We start from the raw sequence: 16,310 nt of genomic DNA, 5'->3' as shown, positions 1-16,310 counted from the left end.
AACGCATCCGATTTTAGTTACCGAAGCGAATCGCCGAGTCGGTTGTTCTATCCCGGGTCGGAACTCTCTGAGTCGGACTTAGACGGTTGCGTGCAAGGCACCGAGTTCAGAGGCCAATCTAAAAAATCGCATATATAAGATATTATGTTTGGTGTCCCGGCCTAGGTAGCGAGCTCGGGTTGGCTGATAGAGTAGAGCTCGCCAGTAGTAGCCAGTTAAAATCGGGTGAGGATCACCTGTTCTGCTTCAGACGGGTTCTAACTCACGCTAGTGGTGGATCCCACCCATAACAGGCTTCTACGCAGATCGTTGGCTTGGAATAGCTCGAACCCTGTCTGGCATCGGACAGGGAAGCCGATCCTGACGCCCACATGTAACGTTACGTACCAGTAGGCGAACTTCCCGATTGGCTACAAGTTAGCAAACACAATAAGTAGCAGTTGAGCCATCACACTCCACCACGTGGCCTATATAAGCGTGTGTCCAAATGGACAGGTGCCGAAAAAACGTTGGTCGATACATCGAAGCTAACCCTGTTTGATCCATGCGCTGACGTCCGAAGCTGCGCCTCCTTACAGAGTGCAGGAAAAGCAGATCCTCCGGCGTATTATGGCGGAGGAGAAGTACAACAGGAAGAACACGGCGGTAAAGCGGATCCTTCAGGAGATGAAGGAGATGCAATCCAATGCCTCTGATGACTTCATGAGCCTTCCGCTCGAGGTGATGATTCCCAATCCCTGACCGGAACGCTAACCCTCGGTTGCCCTTCTTCTGAGGGAGGGGTATATCATGGGAGGTTCTAATTACCGGCAGATTACCCTTTTAAACCTCCTGCGTTCATGTTGCTAACTGTAAGCTTTGTTCTTAGCAATAACTTCTTCATGAAATTGTGTATTTTCATATTTGCGTCTCTCATTCGTTTAATTGGTTCCCCAATCTTCGTCTCAGCCAAATGGCCGATTCGAAACACAAACGAAGATTTGCTTAAGCATATCAAATCGTCATCCTCAACACTGACAGCATCATGGAGTGGTATGTTCCACATTTTTATGTATATTTCCTTGCATATTTTTGGTGATTCATTCTAAAACAATCTTGTATTGGAAGCAAAGATGGAGTTTGAAACTAAACAAGATGCACAACCACTCTTTGTTCCATTGTGTTTACACTATCTCCTGATCCATGACATGTTTATGGTGATTCATTCTAAAATGGAATTATCGTGGATGCAAAGATTATCTTCTGAACCATGATAATGGAGGCCTATGATTAGGTTTCTAATTGCACTTCATAAATTATTGTAGAAATACCACTTTTAGAAACCACAGCATATGTATATTACATATCTTTTGGTTATAGTTGCAATAAATTGGTTCACTTTATGGAAAGAAAAATAAAATTTGCCCGTATGTGGTGTTATACAAATTCATACTGCCAGCACATGGTTTAAGAAATGATTTTAAATCCACTTGGGCCTAGGTCTCTCCACTCGAAGGCTTGTCGTTACCTGCTTGCTGTTATGTCTAAATGCATAAAAGGCACATGGAGTTGGGTCTGGAGACCAATTCTTATATATGATGGGATAAAGCTCCTTGTAGTAGTAATTAGGTTCCTTGTTCCATCAAATTTGAGATTTACTACCGTTTTAGGGATTAAAAACCCAATTCACATGGCTATCACATGTGGTAATACTACAGATGGATACTGACATGCCATGGCATGGACAGACCTAACTGCAGGTGGGTTAAATGCTATTTTTCTAAAACCATAAGTGGGTGAAATTGGCTTTGATCTCAACCTGGTTTCTCCCATATATTTTTGCACCCTATTTTGTTGCTTGCCTCTAATCTCCCACATTTTTTGTTAATCAGAACTGTATCTGTTGCCTTATTTGCAAAAGATTATGTACTCATTGTACTCCAGCTTATGTTATTATTAGGCAGCAATTGATGCAGTCGAGCACCAATTTTTCGTAGTTTGCTCTTATTTCCTGGTTAGTATACTACACGAGCTTTGTGCTATGCTAATTTGCTTTTGTTTATAAACATGTCATTTGGCATTTTACCTACTGTGGATAATAATTATTCTGTTGGAATTTTTGCCTAAATTATGGATCTACAGTTCAAATTTTGGTTTGTGGAATGTACTCATGCTCTTTACATTTGGACAAGTGGTTGATCTTGCTTCATGAAAATGTGGTAATCAAAATTCTTCATCGCAAGTTTTGCATAGGAAGTGATATGTGGAGTTGAATGGGCTTATGGGTGAATGCAAGGTTTCATGTCAGTCTGATCGGTTGTTAAAACTGACACTGGACCAAGATTTTAATTTCTTGGTAAATATTTGCGTCATGTTGATTGTCGCTTGCAACTTGTACATGAGCCAGTTTGTAAATTGTAACTTAGCCTATCAATCTTTTTTTTTTTTTTTGATAATAACTCTTGGAGAAAAGAGAAGAGATTTTTACTTTCTTTCCTTTTGGATGCAAGGTGAGAAATGAAGGGAAATAAAATATTTTCTCATGTTTGGTTTGATAAAATTAGAGAACAGAAGAGGAGAGAAATTTTATGTAAATAATAAAAATAAAATCTTTTCCCTCCATATTTCCCCAATTTCCGAGAGTAGCCAAAGAAGTGCTAAGGACCTTTCGAGAAATCTAAAAATAAAATGTGCCACTTAATTGCTTAAACTGCATTTATATCATATTCAATTCACTATATGTCCCCGTTTTTTCACAAGCCATCGGTCTATTAAAATACTTTGATTAATGCAATTCTTTTGTCTTGCTTTTTCAGTTCGGACAGCCTCAGTAGCCCTAATTGCTTTCATGTCAACAAAACCTGATGGGGCATTAGGGTCACTAGAATACACAAAGGAAGAAAGGCATGTTCTTGCCATTAGGTCACGGGAAGCAGCTCCCAGATTTGGCACCCGAGTGGCAGAAACTCATAGATGATGGATACTCTGGTCTCTTTTGAATTAGATTTTATCACTTGATCTGATGTTAATGATCCTTATGTTGATTTAGATTTAAATTCATCAGTACATGCTTAGCAAACCACCAATTGTTCCTCAGCTGTCATTGCCATTAACCATCAATGAACAACCAATTGCTCCATTGAGTGAGGACCCTCAAACAAATCCTACTAGTTCAGAAGCTGTAGCACCAGTTGAGCGGCCCCCAGTCCCAGAACCAGATAGGCCTGTAGAAGATGTGAGGGAACTTCGTTTAAATGCCACAGCTGGCCACATAAGAATAAGCTTCAGAGTGAGGATTTCAAGAAGGGTACCAGCAACAGTCACAAATGAGCGGCCTCAGAGACGTGAGGCAAGGGTTCAGATGCCACTCCTAGATGAATGCTTGTTCACTTTGGCTGCCATTGGGTTGGCCACCGGTATCATGGTAGTCTTAGTATAGAAGTTTCTCAAGTCAAATGTGCATGCTCGATACATGGATGCATCATATACTTGTATGTCTCGTGGCACGGCTTGGTCATGATAATATTTTGCAGTATAAAAAGTTTGTTTCCTTTTTCTTCTGGCTTTTGTTTGGTTAACATTGTTGCTGGCCATAGAATGGCATGCATATCTTGTTCATATTCCATGAGTCAGTGGATAATCTTGTTCCCTACCAACTCTGTTCTAACGAATGTCCTCAATGCATTGTGGTGGTAACAATGTTGATGCAATTTTACATGGTCTGCTTAATGATGGATTTTCCAGCTAATTTCACAGCTTGACAATCATAAGTTGATTGATGGTTCAAATTGCTATTCAGAATGTTCAGTAAATTCCAGCCAGCACCGAGAAGAGAAGATAGCACATTGCTTTGCTTTCTTTCCCTCCAGTAACACTGAGAGGATCAATCTGAGTCCGTAAAAAACATCATGTAAGTGTTTCAGTATGAATTAATGCAGAGGTCAGCACAAAAATTAGTCATTGAGGTAATTTTCTCTTGCTAAGCCAACCATTAGAATTTGTTTTCCAGTACACATCATGAGCTATTGGTAAGTAGTGATCTTCCCTTTTCTTTACCCTTGTTGGTCTCCTTTGTAATCAGATCAGTGTTTCTTTTTAGGTTGAAAGAAACTTTGTGGATGAAGAAGCCAACTTGCACTCATTGGCACAGTCCTCAATGAGCAATAAAAGACACCTCCAGATAGGAGCAGCAATCATTCAAGCCACCAAGCATCATGATTTGCTCACAGAGAGCAATTCAAAGAGTCTCTGATGCCCGTCACCTTAATATTATCGTTTTCTTGGTTTGCTGCTGACCATTCTGCAGGTTTCTGCAAGGCCAAGTCTTTTCCTTGTAGCTTTGGCTGACCGTCACTTGTTGAACAGCAATGACATCAAACAATCTGCAGTTTGCGTTCTTAGATCAATAAAACAAAACATTCTTAAAGTCCAAAAATTACTATGTTGATTGCTCGTAACATTATGTAATTCACCTGTCTAGTGTCTCCATTTTTTTGAAGACAATAACACAGTATGTTGGTATGATACAAATAATGTCTAATCTGGTAGCTGTCTCCAGCACCAGTTGCTCATGGCCAACAAGAGATCCAGACTCATCAGTGTCAAACCTTAAACGATGAGTCTTGTTTCATTTGGATACTGTGAAAGAAGATGTTCTTACATGCATTCTATTTCAGAATTACTCTTCAACTTGGCTGCCATTTCATCTGTGTGTTTAACTAAAGCTTCATTTCCTCCCCAAAGCCCTGGCTAGATTTCACTGGGTCAAGAGTCTGGGATATCCTTTTCTTGCACCAGACATAGGGGTTGAAAGCTTGGTACTTGGCACAAAGTTGAGTCTCAGCAGTGTGACATGAAGTATCATCGCATGTGTATGCGACCCAAAAGATAGTGTGAAGTGTTAGAATTGGGTGAGAATGAGTGAGTGAATGAGTGAGAGAGAGAGAGAGAGAGAGAGAGAGAAACATAAATCTGGTTAATTAATAATCCATGTCCAACAAAATGCTACACTAATTTCATTGCTCATATACTTCTTAGTCATCAAAACATTCATGATTGCTTGGTCCATTCCAGTCCATCCCCTTGAACTAATATATTGAGCAGATGACGACCACAAAAGCTTCTACAAGCTGCTACATCATCATATAGCTTGATCTTTAAGAAATCTCACAGAGAAGAAGAAACAAAGTAGTCGCACATCATCTCAACCTTGGTCACAAGGGAACATCCCCTCATCCTTATCCCCAGTGAGCAAGATTTAGGCTTCTTTCTCCCTTGTTTCCACATACATCAGCAAACATGTACAGAGGTGCTGCAACATCTTGTATCTTAATCATTCGAAACCCATCATGGTCCCCTGTAGGAAAACACAAAGTGAAGGTGGCCGACGACCCAAGTAGTTCTCCTTCGACAAGCCAACCTAGCTAGAAGATGGGAATCCTTTTGTCACCTCCAGTATTGAACTGGAACGGGGGAGGAGATGAAGGCCCATGAATCAGAATACAGTGAACCGAAAGGGAGAGGGAATAATCCAGGGTGTTCTTGCGAGGTCACGGAGGTGGGGCGCGGGGAACAGCGGTGGCCGGTGCCTCACTGTTCCCTTATTTGATCATGTGCATGCATGTGCAGTACGTTGGGAGAACATGATCTTTGACGCAAGCAAACCCTGTCCACCCCACCTCATCACTCTCTCTCTCTCTCTCTCTCTCTCTCTCTCTCTCTCTCACACACACACACACACACACACACGCAGTTATATATAAGTTTCCTTGTGTGTTACTGGGTCGTGTAGCAATCCCTCCTCTTCTCTCTCTCTCTCCATCTTTCTCGCTCGCTCTTTCTTTCTGCAGACATCCATTTACATCTGCAAGCCAAAAAGATCGGCGACGAGACGCCGATCTCAAGAAGGTTTGCTCTTGGTTCTCCGGCCATGCATGCCCGAGTGCTCGGAGGAAGGAAGCAGATGGCCAGAACCAAGAGGGTTGGTGGTGCAACCGTAAGATGGACCGGGAAGCCATTGATCTCGAAGAAGAGAACCGCACGAAGCAGAAAGGCCATGAGCTGCATCGAAAGGAAGCTCGAGGTGCTGCAGGAGCTGGTGCCCAACGGGCCCTCCGTGCAGGAGCTCGACGGGCTCTTCCGTGAGGCTGCCAACTACATCGTGTGCCTGCAGGTGCAGGTGAAGGTGATGCAGATCCTGCTCGATGAACTGTCGCCGAAGGTTTCCGATAACTAGTCGATCCTCCTCCTCCTCCTCCTGCTGCTGTAAATTTGCAGTGGCAGTGGCGAAGAGTATCACGCTGTGAGCTCAATGATTCGTTTTTTGGGGGAATGTAATTAGACGTTCGTCGATACATGTCTTCCAATTAAATCGTGGACTGTTGCGTATAGAATGAGAGTTGGCTGTGCTCTGGTCATGTATTCTTTGGATTCCAGTTGGGAAAGCATGAGAAAAGATCTAAGAGTTCTATGTTTTCTTATCTATGTGCATGAGATTATAGAATCCTCTTATCGGTCCACATTTGCGAATGTAGGGTTCTTAATGACCGCATTAACCAACTAACACCACGATTAATCGACCAAAGCTCGCTGTCAAATGTCCCACGGATCAAACCCGTAGGTGTCAGGTTCGTGTTGGATTCGATGTCGGGTCGGGTTAGGCTTTTCTGTAAACCGGATCAAATCCATGTTATGTTCAATTGAAGATTCGTGATTCCAACCCAACCCAAGACAACCCGATCCGGCCCAATAAGATTGGATATTCGGGCCATTCGGCCGCCAGCTTGGGTTTTTGGGTTGGCCTTTACTTACGAATCAGAATCTAACACCATTCGTAAAGCGTGACGGACGCAGATTACGCGTTGAATGAGCCGTACAGATCCCGATTCCGGATCAATGGGTAGCTCGACATCACGTGCTACGGAAGAGGGTTTAGGGTTCCTCGGTGTCCCGTGCTATGGAGGCAAGCTCCCCGGTTGGATCCCGGAGTCGAACTAAGAAGAGTCTGAATCCGGTCGATTCCAATCAACATCCCAGAAATTTCTTTCCATCTCTTCGTCGGATGGGTTTCCTCTACAACACACCTCGTGATTTGTTACTTAGAAGGATATCTTGATCACTCTGTTTCTTGTTGAATGGAAAGGATATGTTGATCCCTCTTATTCGTGTTGAATTTGCTGAAGTTTATGTTTGTCTGGTGTCATGTCAAAGGAAAGTAACAGGATCTTTATTAGTTTCAACTTTGTTATCTACATTCCAATTTGATGGGCTTGCGAGACGAGCGGATTCTGACTGGTGTTGGCTCATGCTTTTTCTTTGAGATAACATCGTCAAGTTTCTAAAAATTATACCTTGATTGGCAAAAGAATTCATAATTAGTTGTTCTATTTGGTTTGCTTCTGAAAAATATCCGACAAGTATCATTATCTGATTCATATATGATATGGATTCCACATGCATTTTGAATTGTGTATGTTCTGTAGATTGCTCTGAAGCTGTATATTTGTTTTGTCCATGGGATCAACTGATTCTTTCCACATGGAGTTTGGGCTTCTCTTTAGAGCCTCTCTTTCCCTGCTCGCTTTATCATGTCATCATGTTGCTGCTCTGTTTTTCAATATTGTTGCAAGAAACTATTCCAGTCTGTAGAATAATTTGGTTATCTTTGTCCTTTTCCTATCCTTCTCTTCTTTAGAGTCTGGGTTTCTCTTCTTTCCTTTTCCTATCATGACATTTTGCTCTTCAGCTTTCATGTCAAATAATGTAACTGATTGAAGAAATGCTTCAATAACACAGTATACTGACCAAAATATTTTGGCAGTTGAGAGGAAGTACCCTGAGGTGCAACACAAGCTGGTGTATCAATTTGAAGATAAACCTCACTACAGATCTCCTTACCTTTTCAGAAGTGTAAGCATGACAAAGTCTTCCAGTGTTTACTGATCAGGTTCACATGGGTGCCTGTGATTCAGATTTTGGTTCAATTGCTACCATTTGCATAGTTAGCCTTAACTGAAACTGTTTATTCAGTTGATAGCAATATAAATAGATCTGCTGGATAATCTCATTTCCCCTCCTCCATGATTATTTTTCGAGCTGAGCATTTATATATTATCATTTTGTCTTGCTTCCATCTTTCGTTTAAACATCCCTCCATCTTTCATCCAGCCATCGACTGGGTCATTGGCTTCATCTGATTAGAATCTTGGCTTGAAGTTTGTCATTGCTATTTAAAGGACAGGATACATCAGGAGTTTTTCATGATGTATAGATTCCAAAGCCATGGACAAGGGAGGTTTATTGGCACTGCAAAAAATCAAGCAAATTGGTCATCAAGTTATATGCATGAATGGCTTTGGCGCATTAACTGGCCATCATAAATTCATGATGATACATTTCTGATTTGCCATTGCAACAGGATCATGAGTTGTCTCAATCTGAAACTGAGCTTTTACCAACTATCAAGCCTCCAAGAACAGGCTGTGGATCTGTGCAACAGAAGCTACCACGTGCAAGTGCAGTCCCCATCGGACTTCTCAAGAGGTCTACGTTTCATTTCTCCCCTCCAAGAACATACTTTTCTGAGTGTACAGTGGGGTGCAGAGCCTGCAGCGACATCTACATCCAGTCTCCAAATCATTATCATGTGTTTTTTGCTTTATGCCTTCTTTTTCTGGTGAGATTATGGTTGATTGAGTTGTGCCAGCTGATCAAATTGGCTCATCTGTTTCATCTTATGGCAGTCCACGTTTCTGGTGGTGTGGTTTTGCCAAGTACATTGGTTTTCTGCTGCATGGAAGTCATCCAAAGAAGCCACATGGTAGCTGCATTGCTAATTCAAATCTGGCCTCATGGAGTTTTCCTCATAATCAAGAATAAAAGTTGAAATGCTTTATGCTGATTCAACTTGAGAATGATACAAAGAGATTCCTTGTCTTCTATAAAGATTAATACCAAAGTTTTTTCTCCTTGGTCAACTGGAGGACAGCCAAGTATTCACTCACAGTGGAGCCCAAGCAATAAGTGATCAAGGTTAGGTTTCTTTCAAGTTGCTTGCAGGTTATGCAGCGTGGAATGCTGCTATGATAAAATACAGACTATTATGATATTTATATTGCAAAGTGTGTGGCTTATGTCACAGTGTCAAAGAAAAATGGTTCATGTTTCAGAAATTTAAACAATTTTAATCAGTAGCAAGGTTGTTAGTAGTCATTGACTAAATCCTTCATTCTTGAAAGCCACATCTTGTGTTGTTTTTCCACCTCTTTTCTTTGCTCTTTACTCTCTTGTGGCACGACCTTCAGATAGTTATTATGAAAGTATTTAGTTTGTCTATGAACATAATTCTGAACTCAGCAGGAAAATGACTCCCTCCCAACTTCCGGCTTCACAAGTCAACCAGCACAAGAGATGAAGATAGTACATGATGGCCTGATGATGAGAGTAACGAGCATGATCCAAGAATCCACCGCTAATACAGCCCTCAGATTTGTTGCTGTGCTTTAAGTTCAGGACTTATGTGTCTCTTTGTTTGCCAAATTCCTGTACTTTGGAAAGAAAAACTCTGCATTTCAACGACATCTGGGCTCCAAATTATAAAAGCCTAACTACTTTTTTGTGTTATTGTCAACATGAATGATGGAATAAATTCCTTGGGATATCTTGTTGTGTAGTAGATTTGAAATTTCAAATAAAGAGTAGGACAACACAAGGTTTGGATGATTGCAACAAAGAGTCATCCTTTGAAGTTTCTCATTCTGCTCTGTATTTATCTTGTGAACAGGCTTGCAAGACCAGTTACAATTACTATCAAGAATTCATGTTGACGCTACAAACTCATAATACATAACTGATGTGATCTATATATATCTGACACAGTTTGACCAATCAACCTATGAGCCAAAGCCTTCATCTTTTTCTTATTCTTATGCGCAATATCCCCCTCCTTTGAGCAATATCTCCCTCTCCCTTCCTTGCCATCAGCCATTATTCTTTCCTGTGAGATGTAGTTGATCAATAGATAAATTACAGTAACACCACGTTCTCCATGTTTGAATTCCCATGGAGGTGTCTTAACGCCTACGTCACAATCATTTGATCTGCCCGATTCATGGCGGACGTCTCGCCACCGAGACTTCCACGGAGTCCTACTCGCCATCAATGTCCGAACTAGAATTAGGTCGGGGTGGGTCACGTTTGCAATGCCTCCGTGGTTGATCAATGGATGACTCTTCTCGCTGCTACTGCTATGGGAGAAAGGGCCCTGAAGAGAACCGCGATGGCCAGTGTAGACATGTTTGAACTACTCGCCAGCCATTTGGTCCGAATGGCTCTATAAATGCCAGCCGCCTCCTTGTCAATCTCATGCTAGATAAGACACAGAGAAAAGAGGAAGATGGCATCGAAGTCCTTCTCCAAGTTCTTTGCCTACTTCTATCGTTTTCTTCTGCGGAGACTCAGAAGTGCCCATGCAACCCACATAAGGTTTCAGAACTGGCCTCCTCTACCTGATAAGCTCTCTGGCCAAACCGTAGTTTGTCACATGGAGGGAGGCCTTCTGAGGTCTTCTTCCATCTTCCCATACTTCATGCTCGTGGCCTTCGAAGCAGGAGGGTTCTTCAGGGCCCTTCTCCTCTTGCTATTGTGCCCTGTGATTGCCTGTCTCGGCCATGAGATGAGGCTAAGGATCATGGTAGTGGTCTGCTTCTGTGGGCTGAGGAAGGAGAAGTTCAAGTTAGGGAGGACTGTGCTGCCCAAGTTTTTCTTGGAGGACGTCGGCATGGAAGGCTTTGAGATCCTGAGGAGGAGCCAAAGGAAGGTGTGCGTCAGCGCAATGCCGACGGTTATGGTGGAAGGGTTTCTGAGGGAGTATTTGGAGGTGGAGGTAGCGGTGGGTAGGGAGTTGAAGGTGTTTGGTGGGTACTACACCGGGTTGATGGAGAAGGACAGTCTGGCCTCAAAGGTGTTGTTGGGAAGAGAGAAGGCGAGGGAAGCCGATGTTATTGGATTTGGAGGCTATCCGAACTCTGTTCATCTTCCCCTCTTCTCCCACTGCAAGGTTAGACGAAGCCTATAAGATCTTCCACGAAGACACGACCGGCATAGCCTATTACGTACTAAATCACATTTGTTTCGTTGCAGGAAGTGTACTTGGTGAGTGAAGCAGACAAGAGAAAATGGCGTGTTCTACCAAGAACAGAGTACCCCAAGCCCCTCATCTTCCATGATGGCAGAATAGCCTTTAGACCAACCCCAATTTCCACCCTCTGCATGTTCCTGTGGATCCCCCTCGCCTTCCTCCTCGCCATCGCGCGAGCTGCCATCTTCATCTTCCTCCCCTACATCTTCTCCGTCCCCTTACTGTGCTTCATGGGCATGCACTCGAGGGTCATCACCTCACCGCGGAGCCATCAAGCCACGCGGCGCCAGCTCTACATCAGCAACCACCGCACCCTCCTCGATCCCCTCTACATCTCCGCTGCTCTCGGCCACCATGTCACTGCAACCACGTACAGTGTCAGCCGTATTAGCGAGATGCTGTCCCCTATAAGGACCGTCAGGCTGACGAGGAACAGGGATCAGGACAAAGGACTGATGAAGAAGCTGCTCCACGAAGGAGCGCTCGTGGTGTGCCCCGAGGGGACTACCTGCCGCGAACCGTACCTCATCCGGTTCAGTCCGCTGTTCGCGGAGGTAAGCGAGGACGTCGTGCCGGTGGCACTGGAGTCCCGTGTCAGCATGTTCTACGGCACGAGCACCAGCAAGCTCAAGTTCTTGGACCCCTTGTGCTTCCTCATGAATCCCTTTCCTCGCTACGTGGTGGAGTTCATGGAGAAGGTGGCCACCGGCTGGATCGGTGGGAATAAGTGCAGCAGCTGCGAGATCGCCAATCATCTCCAGGGAGAGATTGGGAAGCGCTTGGGTTTCGAATGCACTAGCTTTACCAGGAGAGATAAGTATCTGATGCTCGCAAGCAACGATGGGAGTGTTTGAGAGGGACGCCAAGGGCCGATGGAGCTCCACGTCTCCCTCCCCCCCTATAACCAGAAGTAGAAAAGAAACACTATTACGTTGACAACTGTGCAGACAAAATACATGTATTATCGAATCAAAACGATATAATAAAGCATCAAAGTCTTTATCATCTAAATTAATTATCATCTTATAAAATATATCGGATGAACCAAATGTCACACCCCGCGTTGCTTCTTAGAAGCACGTTTCCAACTTGGCACCTCATAATTCCATCGGTCAAAGCACGAGTGGCTCATGTTTGACTTGGGATCCGTCTCCATCGGACTGATACTTAGTCAACCCTTGTTGACTAATTTTACCTCATCGCGAATCTTTTTGAAGCCCAAACGTGCGTAGAAAGTGGGCGGTAAGAAACGCCAAGCGCGGTGCAGGAGCACACGTAGGCGTATCGCCAGCCCATGCACGAGTGGATAATCGTAGAAACTGTGAGAGTGGACAGTGCAAGATGCCGTGCTCTTGTTGTTCAAGTGTGTGGGGACTCGTTGCTACTTCCATCACATCCACACATATGGGAGACGATGCGCATGCAGGTGAATCATGTAGCCATGGTAGACTTCCTGCTAAGTCTAGTAACATTAAGCAAACATAAAATTGCTCTTATGATCGTCTCGTTCGATCATCAGCTCCATGACGAATTGCAACGATAGATCCAATTAGATCTACTGATTCATGGACCAACTGTCATCCACAGCCCACAAGTAATCACCGCTCAACAAGCCCTCTGATTCCCATCCGACGTTCTCAAGCTCGTCATGATTCAGGGGACAAGGCAGCTGGGACTCGGCCCACCCATCCCCACCGCCACCGACACCGAGCATCTCCTCGCCACTTTCGATCATCCCGCCGCCCTGTGCAGTGGTCGGAATCGAGTCCTTCGACGTCGTCGACGACGACGACGACGCAGCCGTCTCCTTGCATGCCGCGATCGCCTGCTCCGGCTGCCCGAACGAGTAGGGCGGTGGAGGATGGCCCGGGGCGGCGGTGGGGCCGACGTAGGAGGAGGAAGGAAAGACGCAGGAGGCCGCATGGATTGGTTCGGGAAGGCAGGGCGTCCACCGACGCCGCGCTGCGCCGCCGGCGTCGCGTTGTTTGGCGTGCTTTTGCACCCGAGTCCTCCAGTAATTCTTTATTTCGTTGTCAGTCCTGCCCGGTAGATACTGTGCTATTTTGGACCACCTTGTTCGGGGATAGACATACCATATAAATGCATAACACGTATCGTATAGATGTATATACAGTGTTTATGTACGCTGTATGTATTAGGTTAGTATGGCTTACCGATTTCCCCAGCGAGAGTGGAGGTCGAGGATGAGAAGATGCTCCTCCGGAGTAATGTTACCACGCCGAACATCCGGGCGGAGATAGTTGAGCCATCGAAGCCTGCAGCTCTTTCCAGTTCGCTTCAGACCTGCTCCAAAGAAGGATGGCAGATCACATCAGTACGGGCATGTGGAACAAAGAGTTAGACGCCATTCTACGATCATGAATACCTTGACAAGATACATGCCAGTGATACCGAGAGTTCCATTATCTTAAAGCTCAACGAGTACAACACGAACACAAATAGGCTGATCGAGGTACGTACCTGCACGACGAGCGAGGGCATTCCATCGGCCCTCGCCATGCTCGGTGACGTGTTCGACGAGCACGATGTCTTCTTCCACAGTCCACGGCCCTCTTCTGAGCTCTTCTAGCTCCATCTCCTCGCTTGGTGGTGATTCTGCATCCCAAGCAAGCAGCCTTTTATGGACCTCCATTCCTAATTCATGGTCTTTCTGCTTTGATAACTACGTAGCAAAGGATAAGTTTGACTGGAAGTTCAAGGATGAACAAGAGAGATGATGGATGAACGGGGACAAGATCGAAGTTATCAGATGAAAAGGATACAAGCATGGGAAACGAGGGGTGTGATGGACGTGCGGTAAGCGGCAACGGGACGAGTGTTTAGTCAACAAGTAGGGCTCAGTTCGACAAGCTAAACAGTGTGGGGAGGTCTCTAACTCTGACTTCTCTTTGGCTCTTTCCTTTTGTATCCTCATCTTCTCTTCTTCTCACCCCCATCGTTCCGCACATTCCATTACTGTTCTTGTTTTCTTTCACAACCTTCGATTTCTTCGATGTGCACATCCAAAAATATGGTGGTTTTCCATGTTTTCCACCTTGACCTTTCGAATAAAGATCGTGGCCTGTCTTTTTTGCTTCTCCAACTCAATCAAACACAAAGCGAGTTACATGCGGTCGATCGCCACAGAGTTGCGTGCCTCAAAGTTTCATGAGACTTCGAGTCAAACATAGAAAGCTTGAACCCACGCTTCGTGGTCTTACTACCTCCAAAAGCGAGCTATACAAGGACGAAAGTGACGGTGAGACGAATGACACGGAAAACTCAGCTATTGTAAGATCAAATGGCTTCATGATTTCCATCTTACAGTTGTGAATGAACACTCTTATTTCCTCCTGGGGAAAATCTGGCTCTTCTTCTTTCCTTTTCCAATTCAATTAAAGGATTGCTGTAGGAATAATCTGATTCTGATACCAAATTAGAGATCAAGGGAAGGAGATTTCTCTCTATGCAAAATTAGCACGAGATAGTAGTGTCATTATAGACACTGTTTTTGCTTACTTGTGGGATGCCCAACAAGTGACTGCCTCAAAGTCTCATATCCCCAAGTCAATCACATAAAGCTGATAACGATGGCCAGGAAATTGTGAGCGTTAGGGTTCTTCAATTATGGCCATTGGGTCAAACATAGAGAGATAAGCCCCACACGTCGTGATCTCTCTTCCTGAATACACAAATGCTCTTCAATAATATCCATGAATTATATTAGTCACTGAATTCTAAAGGTATATATAAATGTGTTGTTGTGATATCACGTATAATTGAAATATATATTATAAAAAATTAAATATTGTCAACAATCTAATCGTGATATGATAGACATTTCATCATCATGTGATCGATACATCATCTTCACATAATTAACATTTCATCACTATATAACTTTGAATATCTTATCGTAACGTAATCGACATGTCATCGCCTTTCGAAAGTTATAACCCTATCGACGATTCATCAAACGTCGACGAAGGTAATATTAAACTATAAAAAAATTCTTCAAATATGTTTTTTCGACTCTCTTCTAGTACATTTAGCACTTATGGTTTTGATAGATATCCAAATATATAAAATTTAAAAACTAATTTGAGATTCATATAGAATCCTATGAATACGCCCAATATAATTTTACAAGATTCATCATCATTCTTTAGAGCTCAACTTCGGAATCTACTCACCCATCACCACCTACGTGGAGTAAGACATTAGTTGACTCCGAATCGATGTACTAATTGCACAATCAATAAACTTTTATCACCCACCATAAGTTGTTTTTTACTTCTGCATCCAAAAGAGACCTCCACACTGAACCGTAATCGAATGGCTACGATCATGTGCATTGCACGTGAATCAGGTTCTGGTTGGGCCGTAAGCCCAATTACTTTTGGTCCGGTCCGGTCCTGCATTTGGCCCAACCGAAACATCCACGAGCTTACGAAGGTCGAAGATTGCTATTTTAGTTTGAAATAGATTTCTAATAGCTTGATATTTTCAAATGCATTCGCTTTGAGTTTTCTGGTATAGTTGTTTAGATTATAAGACCCCACTATCAACTTCTATATTTAGATATTTATGAATTTTGGCATTACATGTGTCAGTGAACTAATGTATCGTGGCTGATGAGTTAGCATAGCCTGGTTCACGGGTTGATGTCGGGAGTCAAATAGTCGGTCAAACGCATCGTCAAGGTTGATTGACCACAGGTCAGGACGAAGGCACCGGGATGTTGGTTGATGTCTTTTGGTCGGGACAGTCGTGCTCCGGGGGTGTCTGCTCTCTTTGAGAGAAGGCCTTGGGCGTTGGTCGAGATGTCAGATCGATCTAGAGGAAGGCGGCTCTGGATCTGGATGGTCATGCCTTGGTGGGTGGCCGCTCTCCTGCATGGAAGGCCCTCGTCAGGTGGTTGCCGATTTTGGCCCCTCAACGAGTGAGTTAATGCTTGGTTCTCTATTTTTTTACCTCTCTCCCCTGGTCAGATGCCAGTCAGGGGTTTTTATACTGCTGTACGAGGTCGACTATACGCAAGTTTAACGTAGCGCCCCATCCTCGAGGGGTGAGGAGGTATCTCTGTGCAGCCGTCGTCCCGGAACACACGGAACGGGACATACCAAGGAATGCTTCGGTACGAATCTTGGCTTGGCGCGTGAGAATACTCCTTTTACTGACTTGGCAGTGGCAT

At 43.9% G+C, this 16,310-nt stretch overlaps 2 protein-coding genes, 1 long non-coding RNA gene and 1 pseudogene across 7 annotated transcripts; 3 read left to right on the top strand and 1 right to left on the bottom strand.

Annotated features, from left to right (window-relative positions):
- Positions 1-526: 526 nt before the first annotated feature.
- Positions 527-4,541, top strand: LOC108953324 (ubiquitin-conjugating enzyme E2 32-like; annotated as a pseudogene). Its single transcript, XR_010514908.1, has 4 exons — positions 527-851; positions 949-1,032; positions 2,796-2,955; positions 3,033-4,541. The product of XR_010514908.1 is annotated as a ubiquitin-conjugating enzyme E2 32-like (transcript).
- A 447-nt stretch (positions 4,542-4,988) lies between these two features.
- On the top strand, positions 4,989-9,637 carry LOC135678338 (uncharacterized). Of its 4 annotated transcripts, none has more exons than XR_010514907.1 (3): positions 5,247-6,991; positions 7,799-9,009; positions 9,337-9,637. It is a non-coding gene; the product is annotated as an uncharacterized LOC135678338 (long non-coding RNA). The 4 variants fall into 4 exon arrangements; XR_010514906.1 differs by having other exon boundaries at positions 5,271-7,887; positions 8,396-9,009; XR_010514905.1 differs by having other exon boundaries at positions 5,736-8,653; positions 8,721-9,009.
- A 401-nt stretch (positions 9,638-10,038) lies between these two features.
- Positions 10,039-12,127, top strand: LOC135678336 (probable glycerol-3-phosphate acyltransferase 3). The gene is made up of 2 exons (XM_065191015.1): positions 10,039-11,035; positions 11,119-12,127. Exons 1-2 carry the CDS (start codon positions 10,373-10,375, stop codon positions 11,968-11,970), a joined length of 1,515 nt encoding a protein of 504 aa, XP_065047087.1. The 5' UTR covers positions 10,039-10,372; the 3' UTR covers positions 11,971-12,127.
- Positions 12,128-12,537: 410 nt separating this feature from the next.
- Positions 12,538-13,769, bottom strand: LOC103990537 (transcription factor JAMYB-like). Its single transcript, XM_009409718.3, has 3 exons — positions 13,598-13,769; positions 13,291-13,420; positions 12,538-13,188 (listed from the first exon to the last, which is right to left on the bottom strand). Exons 1-3 carry the CDS (start codon positions 13,767-13,769, stop codon positions 12,672-12,674), a joined length of 819 nt encoding a protein of 272 aa, XP_009407993.3. The 3' UTR covers positions 12,538-12,671.
- Positions 13,770-16,310: the final 2,541 nt, after the last annotated feature.

This window comes from Musa acuminata, chromosome BXJ1-7 (assembly GCF_036884655.1).
Source record: "Musa acuminata AAA Group cultivar baxijiao chromosome BXJ1-7, Cavendish_Baxijiao_AAA, whole genome shotgun sequence".
In the NCBI taxonomy this organism is placed as follows: domain Eukaryota; kingdom Viridiplantae; phylum Streptophyta; class Magnoliopsida; order Zingiberales; family Musaceae; genus Musa; species Musa acuminata.
Note: the sequence above shows the minus strand (reverse complement) of the source record. Positions and strands in the feature narration are given on the sequence as shown.

Excerpts from the sequence above, each read along its gene's own strand:
- LOC103990537 (XM_009409718.3), bottom strand. The coding sequence starts at position 13,769 with ATGGAGGTCCATAAAAGGCTGCTTGCTTGGGATGCAGAATCACCACCA. Across the intron at positions 13,421-13,597 it reads TGCCCTCGCTCGTCGTGCAG|GTCTGAAGCGAACTGGAAAG; the intron begins GTACGTACCTCG and ends TCTTTGGAGCAG. Across the intron at positions 13,189-13,290 it reads CACTCTCGCTGGGGAAATCG|GTGGTCCAAAATAGCACAGT; the intron begins GTAAGCCATACT and ends TCCCCGAACAAG.
- LOC135678336 (XM_065191015.1), top strand. The coding sequence starts at position 10,373 with ATGGCATCGAAGTCCTTCTCCAAGTTCTTTGCCTACTTCTATCGTTTT. Across the intron at positions 11,036-11,118 it reads CCCTCTTCTCCCACTGCAAG|GAAGTGTACTTGGTGAGTGA; the intron begins GTTAGACGAAGC and ends GTTTCGTTGCAG.